Source organism: Sander vitreus, chromosome 5 (assembly GCF_031162955.1).
Source record: "Sander vitreus isolate 19-12246 chromosome 5, sanVit1, whole genome shotgun sequence".
NCBI classification, from domain to species: Eukaryota; Metazoa; Chordata; class Actinopteri; order Perciformes; family Percidae; genus Sander; species Sander vitreus.
In genome coordinates this window covers 6,228,527-6,237,500 of record NC_135859.1, presented here as the reverse complement: position 1 = coordinate 6,237,500, position 8,974 = coordinate 6,228,527, and the positions used below count along the sequence as shown (strand labels likewise).

General features: G+C 45.0%; 1 protein-coding gene across 1 annotated transcript; it reads left to right on the top strand.

Annotated features, from left to right (window-relative positions):
• The first annotated feature begins 4,157 nt into the window (after positions 1–4,157).
• On the top strand, positions 4,158–8,200 carry tbx16 (T-box transcription factor 16). The gene is made up of 9 exons (XM_078250222.1): positions 4,158–4,328; positions 4,480–4,636; positions 4,747–4,849; positions 5,518–5,682; positions 5,874–6,020; positions 6,114–6,184; positions 6,331–6,416; positions 6,503–6,716; positions 7,299–8,200. The coding sequence occupies exons 1-9, from the start codon at positions 4,313–4,315 to the stop codon at positions 7,747–7,749; spliced, it is 1,410 nt and encodes a 469-aa protein (XP_078106348.1). The 5' UTR covers positions 4,158–4,312; the 3' UTR covers positions 7,750–8,200.
• Positions 8,201–8,974: the final 774 nt, after the last annotated feature.

The following is an 8,974-nucleotide window of genomic DNA, read 5'->3' as shown; positions in this document are numbered from 1 at the left end:
GGCCCCTAGTTGCTGCATCACGGTCACTCCGGAGTTACAGTCGGTCAGGGATGCCAGAGGGGATAATATAAGATTATAACAGATTATTTTCACAGTAAAGCGGCTTGTTTTTTTTGTTTTTTTTGTTTTTTTTTCATAATCTCTGCAAAGCAAATTGATGAATTGGCGTTTACCCCAATAAAATCTGACTCATAAAATCTGTTTTCCTCTTGAGAGAAATACAGCATACGCTCGGGTGTTATTTGCATACAGACCTTTTAGATTCAAGTTCTCTGCTGTGTCATAAACTAGACACGCTGTTTACGAATCCTCTCTAACACAGCGGATCGAGTGAAATCACAATCGACCTGTTGCCAGGTGAAGGAATTTCGCCTGCCATGTGAGTATTGTTCGGTCTCCTGCGACATCATGTTGTCTCCAGCCATGGGGCTGCTATCTCTCTACAAACCCCTCAAAGTGGCCAATTAAGCATCAAAAGGGCATGCTGCATGGCTAATGTGAGCGAAAGGTGTGAGATTTCTCGTCAGTCCACTCCGGGGGCTCTTTATTGGGCTGCTGCAGAGCCGTCTGATCCCCGGGTCCCTGGCTGTATATTGGCAGCTGTTAACTGTCGAGCACAAGGGGATCGGTGCAGTTAAAGCAAATGGCCAAAAAGGACTGACACCTGGGAGGTGGAACAGCGCTGCCAAAGGTGATCCAGGAGTAGACGCAGGAAGGGAAGCCACAGTGGAATCAGGCCATGAGATATGTGGGGGTTCAGTTTGAACAGGAGGAATCGGCTGTTTATCATAACTGAAGGTGATCAGTCCTCCTGTCTCATCCCTCATTATTGACTCTACTTTGATATGAAGTAGCTATAGAAAGCAGTGGTTCCCAACCTCTTTGGTGTGAGGTAACAGCCCTGGCAGATGAACTCACGTACCCATAGTCATCGATTCCCAAATGTTCCAAATTTATAACACTATTCATTATGTAATAATAAAAGTAAATGTTTTCGTACTTGAACTGTGAATGTTGAGGTTGGTTTAATCAGCAATCGCACTACTACTACTTGGAGTGAAGCTGAACGTTTCAACCATTTCTCCATTTATTTATTTTTAGCGACTCATTTAGCGAACTGTTGAGTCATTTCTTCTCGTTTTCATGCACCCTTACACATCTGCAACATGTAGTGTTCAGGTGTTATAGCTAATGTGTTCTTTTAACCAAAAATTATTTTCTTCTTCAAATTAGTTAAGCTGCTCCACAATCTTTCCACGTACCCCTCTGGCAACAGCAGAAGTACCCCTGGTTGGAAATGACTGTTTTATGAAGTGTATTTAATGCCTTTAACCAAAATCCACCATGTTTTTGGTAAGCAGTGCTTATTAATCTTCTCCTGATGACTTCCCTGATGTGTCATCCAGTCCAGATCGCCCCCCAGGCTGGCTGACCACCCCTGATGTCTGTCCCCAGGCCATGCACCGAGGCCTTTACCAGTCACACCTGTCGCCTCCAGACCCTGTGTGTGTGTGTGTGTGTGTGTGTGTGTGTGTGTGTGTGTGTGTGTGTGTGTGTGTGTAATGAGATTGACACTGCCGCTGCTGAAACGTACACCTCAGCTCAGAGTCAGACAGCGACACACTCCGCTGCCCCGGCTGCAGTGACCCGCAGAGGAATTCATCATCATCGAAATGTCTTTATTCCTCTCAGCGTCTTCCTCCCGAACTACTCACAGAGCTGTGTGACTCCTCTGCCCTGTGAAACAGTCAAAGGGGGCCCCCAGCGCAGGGCCCCCGAGGAGCTGGCTAAGTGCTAAGTGAGGAGAGCCACACTGAACCTGTGATTAATAACTCCTCAACAACAGTTGGTTTCACATAAGGAGGATAGAAACACATCGCACTTCCTCAAGGCCAATGTGCCACCAAGCTCCACAGACAGGGGGGGGGGGGGGGGGGGGGGGGAGGCGTTTAACATGATGATCGTACAGAGATCTCTGCATCTTTAAGTGCATCATTAAAAGCCCAATGTTATTACCCTTTTTCATTCTGCATCGACCCCCGCACAGGAGCTTTTAAAGAGGCTAGTCAATATTTTCACAGGGAAGACTTTCTAGCAGTGAACGTCTCTTTGTGCTCACTTAACTGCTGATTCTACGGAGGGCTGTGCAACCTTTACAACTCTGGGAGCGTTTTCTGCTCTGCAAACGATTGCTTTTAAAATTCTACATTAGGGCACAACAATTAGAATCCAAATTTATTCTAGTTATTTAGAGTAATATTGCCGTGATGCGGAGAAGTCCTTGCATACACATCATATTCTACAGACTTAGGAAAAGTCTGTTTGGTACAGATCCCTCCAAAAAATCATACATAATCATTTTAATGTTTTTTGTTTTTTTTTATAATGAAAATGAGAATAATGATGTAAAAAAAATAACCGTTCCTTCTAATACCGCAAATCATATCGCCATTGCAATATCAGTCAAAAATAATCGCCATTAGGTGTTATCTCAAAATGGTTCAGCCCTATTCCAGATCACGTATTGCATATGGTTTCAGTGTTTAAACTGTAATATCCATACAGTTGCACAGAAGCAGACCTTTGTGCGTGGGTGTCAGGGAGCTGAGTTTACAGAAGGCACTGTATGCAGACATGAGAATACAATGAGAAATGTCAGTGGAAGTGGTGTGTCTGTGCTAGAAAAGAGGTTGAATGAGATGTGAGAGTCACCTCAATTCAAAAGTTCCATGTCAGTGGAAACAACAAGGGGGACTGTGGTCTAATTTTGTTCCTCTATGCTAATGCACGCAGTGTTTAGCATTTGTTTTTAGCCGGTGGTAACGTGGCACGAGCCAGGCAGGGACAGGCCTAGGAGCGACACCCGTGGATTTAAGCCTGGATGTGGATGGTGGGAGGACGGCCCGGCTTGTTGTGGCAGGTCTTTATTCTCAGACACCCTCCTGTCCCATTCAAGGCCGACTTGGGCTTGTGGTGCTAACTGGCTGTTAATTGCCGGCCTATACACAAGGCTTTCTCCGCATGCAGAAACTAGCTCCTTCAAGGGAAACTAGCCTAATGAGATTATCTATCGGAGCATGGGCCTGTCTAGACAACCCCAATACACAACCCCCACCCACAGCCTGCAGAGGACGCCCCCAGGTATAAGTTACCTGCAGAAAGTGTGCATGTTATCATTACACCATTATGGGTTTACACCCACTGCTTAATTTCTATTATGGAGAAAGCTGAGGGTGTAGAAAAGTGTAAAAGTGATCATATATTTGATGTCAGAAAAAAATGGTCTTTTATTTTTCATCTCATTTGAGATCAATATAAATGTGCAATAATTAGTGTAAGAATGAAGGTTATACTTATATATATATTTTTTTATATTAGATATGATATATATTAAGACAATTCAGTTATAAGAATTTGTTTTTGATTTAACTAAAGTATAAAGAATAAAAAAGGGGTAAGGACCAGAACATAGAAATCCTTATTAGAATCATTTACTATCATTTTGACAGATGTTTGCTGAGGATTTTAGTTTGTGTTGGTTCTCTTGCCTGTACTGAAATGCACGTTTTTAATTCATCTTTTTTTATTTAACATGTTCTTTCTTTCATTTTTTTTACAGAAAACAACCCCTCCAGTGCAGAAAACACACTGATTATCTCATTTATAAACGTACCCTCCCTTGTATTTTTCATCCGCTTTGTTAATTGTATTATATTAGAAATTTACCACATTGCATAAACACACTAAATGCCGTTTTTTTTTTTTTTTGTGTGCGGTTATGTCTGTGTGAATGATGTTTACACAGATTGTGGTGCCGCTGGCTTGCGAGCCCTGATCTGCAGCAGGGAAGTGCGTCCATATTTGTTTTAAAGTCTCTTAGCAGTTAATAAAGATGCATTTCCTCCGTCCCCCTTCCTGTGGGGACGGTATCAAGGCTCTGTTAAGTCTCTTTGATTTCCAGCGCCCTCCAATCACAGCGGGGCTCTGACTCATCATTGTGCCACTTCAAAGCCTGGGAATGGCTCTCTTGACCCCACCCACTCAAGGGCTCCCCTTAAAAGTCATGGTCACCCCTTCCTGCAGGACTCGTGATCTCTGAAATATCTGCTGCAACAAGATTGACTAACCTCCTGACTCCCTGAGCTGCTGGATTTCCTTTTGTGTGTGTGTGTTTCTTCTCACACATGAGCCAGGAGATCAAGGAGGGAGAGCAGAGCTGAAGAAACACTTGGATATCACGGATACTTGGGTTGCCTATTGGTCCTCAGTGCATGAAGCTTTTTCAAGCTTCTCCTGTGATACTTACTGAACAATGCAGTCCATCAGAGGTGAGTGCTGACAGACTTCCATTGGATTTACACTGTGCTTTTCAACCCGTAACTCCAATTTCCCACCAGTTTTATCTTGACTTGTGTTCTCCGTACCTGAGCTGAACTTTTACTGAAGCATGTGGCCACAATGATTCTTATTTACTTTTAGACTTTAAGCCCAACTTCAGCGGCCCTCCTCCTTCCTCCATGGCTGCTGGCCCAGATGCCTATCTCCAGGGCAACATGAGGATGACTCTGGAGGACCCTGAACTATGGAAGAACTTCCACGAAATAGGAACAGAGATGATTATCACTAAACCGGGCCGGTAAGACGACAGAAAAATACCTTTAATAATGCAAAAGTAGTGTCTTCTGTTGCTCCATTTGCTTATTTATTTTTTTATTTTTCTCACGTGTCTCCTTCTGTGTTTTCCAGGAGGATGTTTCCACACTGTAAGATTAATCTGTCCGGCCTTATTCCATGCGCCAAGTACATCTTACTGGTTGACATGGTCCCTGTGGATGGTTTCAGGTATAAGGTAAGACGGCCGTTATTTTTCTTAACTCTCGTTTAGATTATTTTTTTCTTCCTAAAAAAAATGTATGAAGCAAACTCTCTATATCGGACCATGCAATGGTCTCCTTGGAAATCGCTCTAAATGAACCTTATACATCTAAAATGTGGAGATTTAGTAACCTGCTATTAGTAGATGAAATGTTCTGTAAGAAAATGAGAGAGCGGATTGAAGACTTTAATACTCATAATTTATCATCTGAAATAGCCCCATCCATACTTTGGGATGCAGCAAAAAGCCATTTTTCCCTCACTTATGAACGCGTCTCATGTTGATACCAAGCCATTTTGTTTTAGCTTTTAATTTCAATATAACAATATAAAGTAGCCTTGACTTACCACAGCCATGGCTGTAGATATCCCTCAGTGGCTACAAGTATCCCCAGACAAGGGGGGGGGCGAGAGTTTATCACCCCCCCTCCTGACATTGTACATCAAAGGGTGCTATCTCTTCCTGTTTTTCTATCCCCTGCTGGGAGCCCACTGTACTACCCCCCTATCTCCGTGGGTGGTACTGGCCAGCAGTCACTCTCCACTCTGTCGTCGTCTTCTCACTCTGTGGGAAGGGGAAGAAGATGAAGCTCCTATCTGACAGACAGACAGTGTGACTGACTATCTTTCTCCTTCCTACAGTGGAATAAAGAGAAATGGGAGGTGGCAGGGAAAGCGGAGCCCCAGCCTCCCTGCAGGACCTACCTCCACCCCGACTCTCCGGCCCCGGGGAGCCACTGGATGAAGCAGTCCGTCTCCTTCCTCAAGCTCAAGCTCACCAACAACACACTCGACCAACACGGCCATGTAAGTACGAGCACTCGAAATGGGCTGCCTAACTAACTAACTTTACATCGGAAAATGTTGGATAATTAAAGTCCTCTGTGGACTGGTAACACGTACAGACTGGATGCTTTGGCAGTGGCAAAGTGGGATACTCACCGTGCTTAAAAATGAAATAAATGTCTCTGAATGAATCACCCTCTTCTTATCTGCAGATCATTTTGCACTCCATGCATCGCTACCACCCGCGCTTCCACATCGTCCAGGCGGACGACCTGTTCAGCGTCCGCTGGAGTGTTTTCCAGACCTTCACCTTCCCCGAGACTTCCTTCACAGCGGTCACAGCGTACCAGAACACCAAGGTCGGTTTCTATCACAGCTAAATCAATGCAAACTCCCGACGGGATGTTACACGTTACAGGAGATTTGAACTGATTTCATTTCCCCACCTACAGATCACAAAGCTGAAGATCGACCACAACCCATTTGCAAAAGGTTTCCGGGATGAAGGCACTACTAAAAAAAGGTGGGTGTTAACACCAGTCACATGCAGGCACGGATGATAACAAATATTCCTGTTTGGTTGCTTGAATGAAATCTACAGATTTCCTTTGCAGTAGGTTGTATTGAAAGTAATGCATTGTTTTAATACAACCGGATGTTCCTCTGCAGGCGTTCAAACAAGACCCCAGCCTGCCTGGAGAAACGAGCCAAGATGTCAGACGTTTTGATCAGAGACTCCGAGGACAGTCCGACAGGTACAGATTTCTTCCTCCTGTCGATGTTTGCACTTTCTTGTCCTGAACTCCGAAGCTGATTGATTGAATGATTTGCGACTTCCCAGATTTCTGCCGGTCATCGTACGAGGGTTACGACGGAGAGGAAGGAGACCTGCCCAAAAGGAAAGAGGTCGATGGCGTCAAAGAGGAGCGTTACTCCCCATGGGCTGCTGACAGGGAGCACAGTGTGAGGACAGAATCCCCCGCCGGAGCGGACCCCAGGGACATATACAACACAGAGCAGCTCGTTCCTGCTCCAGCTTCCTACCAGCCATACAGGTGAATACCTAGATAGATACACAGATACTTTACTGATCCCCAAGGGGAAATTCATGGTCCCAGTAGCTTAAAGACATCACACACAACATACACATACATCATAAACAGGATGACAAAAAAAACAAATCCACATGAATAATATGGACAATAAAAGATCCACATGAATGTACTAAGGGATGTAAAAGCATGAGACTCTTGCAGTGACAGGGCAGGGACTGACCCTGTGATTCAGTATGCATGGTAAGGTGCTCTATGAGAGTGTGTGCCATGGTGGTAGTGCAAATAAGTCCAATAGTGCAAGGATAAAGTCTAGAGACCAGCATTAAATATGGACAATATAAGAGAATAATGTAGACATTATATAGTAATATAAAAACTATATAGCAGTGCAAGGATACAGTTTAAAAAAGACAGCATTAAATATGGGCATTATAAAGGAATAAAGTAGACAGTAGGATAGACACAAATCAACAGTCAATATTAGAGGTTTGAAGTAAGTAAGCTGTAAACCTGTAAAGTTATGCCACATATAAGACCATAATGTCTTGATGAACAGAACGATGACCACCTTTTGCTCCTCAGGTTCCACGAGTACGGGAAGTCTCCCTCTCCCTCCTCCAGCGTCGGCAGCAGCAACAGCGGATCCGGACGCAGCAGCTTTGAGTCCCGAGTCCCCGATGTCGCCACCGTCCCCGATCACGACCCCTCAAAGCCACGCACGCATGAGGTTGGCCCTTCCCCGTGTGGCCCCCACCACCCCGTCCCTGCCCCACAGGACTACCCAGGGGTCCTCAACATGACCATGGCCCAGGCCGGCAAGCCGGCGGTGATCGGCCACCACATCTACAGCCCGTACGGCGCCGAGCAGCCCCTGGGCCAGTGGAGCGGCGCCGGGCCAGCCCAGTATCCCCACCCTCCTCCCCCCCACCACCTGACCACTGACTACAGCACTCAAGCTGTGCACCACGGCTATCACCATGGCAACGTGGCCGAGTGGAGCCAGTACCCGCTGTTCTCTTACTCCTGCTGGTGAAGGGAGCTTCAATGTTCAATGCTAACTGACTGAGAGACTTTTACCCATGCTGCTGCTGCTGCTGCTGCTGCGTATCCGCCATCTTGCCAGAATGCTGAGCCAGCGCTCCCAGCTGTGAGAATGCATGCCCAGAGACGGACGGCTGAGGGCCAGAGGCCTGCCACAACAGTAGAAAAAGTGAAGAAGTATAAGGAGACGTCTGTCGCTGCCTTCTGTTCGGACCGGCAGGTTTCAGACTATGCTGACTGAAAGCAAAGTGTGCTACGCCATACTGTTTGATTGTTTTATCGTTGAAATGTCTATTTATTTTGTATTTCATCTCATCTCCCAAGTTTAAATATTATTTTTGTAAAAGAGAGTAAAACATAAGTGTGCAATTCATGTCTGTCTTCCAATTGTGATGTGATCTGGGAATAAAAACCTTAAAGTAACGTGATCTTTTCCATCTATTACTAAAACAAAGGTAGAACATTCTAGTTTATGTATAATATATAACCTTTGGCTTATCCAACTGTAATAAAAATGTATTTAAACACAGATGGATGGTGTAAAATAGTAGTTCCCATTACTCATTATGCTTACATTCAAACAAATTGTTATTATTACCAACCCTCTGATTGCTACCCAGGCCTTCATATCTTCCACTGGCTGTACAAGCCATGAAGTTGCTAATTCCCTGTCTGTAATTTTAGATTTCATCCAATCCGTGTTCTGCACGCTGCAAGTTTACTGAATGAACGAGGAAAGTAAAGAGTGTCTTTGTTTGCGAGTCCACATCTGCATGCTTTGTCGCTGGCCAACTCTGATAAGCAGCACATCCTTTGGTGGCATTTGTTTGTATTTCCTCTTTGTTAATGTAACGAGGGCCACTCTGTAGTTTCGACAGGCCCAGCATGCATTAAAGACATTGTGTTACTGTGACTCCGGCTCACCTGCTGAGGTTTACCCACCGGCATCATAAAGCACTGCACGACTCTCGTTCTCCATGTCAATGAGCCTTAAAAAGCACGAAAATGGGGGGCTGTTGGCTCCTTTTCACAGCTGAAAAACACAGGCCGGGCCCATCTCCTCCACCCTGGGTGGAGATGAGCTGCTAATGACTGTTGTAAAGGGGGGGAGGGGGTCATCCTTCAGGAACAATTGTGGCGTGGTGTGGACAGTTCATTTACTCATTTGAATAATGAGGATAAGAAAAGAGAGATCTACACTATACAGGTACTCTGTA

Excerpts from the sequence above, each read along its gene's own strand:
- tbx16 (XM_078250222.1), top strand. Across the intron at positions 4,850-5,517 it reads TGGATGGTTTCAGGTATAAG|TGGAATAAAGAGAAATGGGA; the intron begins GTAAGACGGCCG and ends TCCTTCCTACAG. Across the intron at positions 6,717-7,298 it reads GCTTCCTACCAGCCATACAG|GTTCCACGAGTACGGGAAGT; the intron begins GTGAATACCTAG and ends TTTGCTCCTCAG.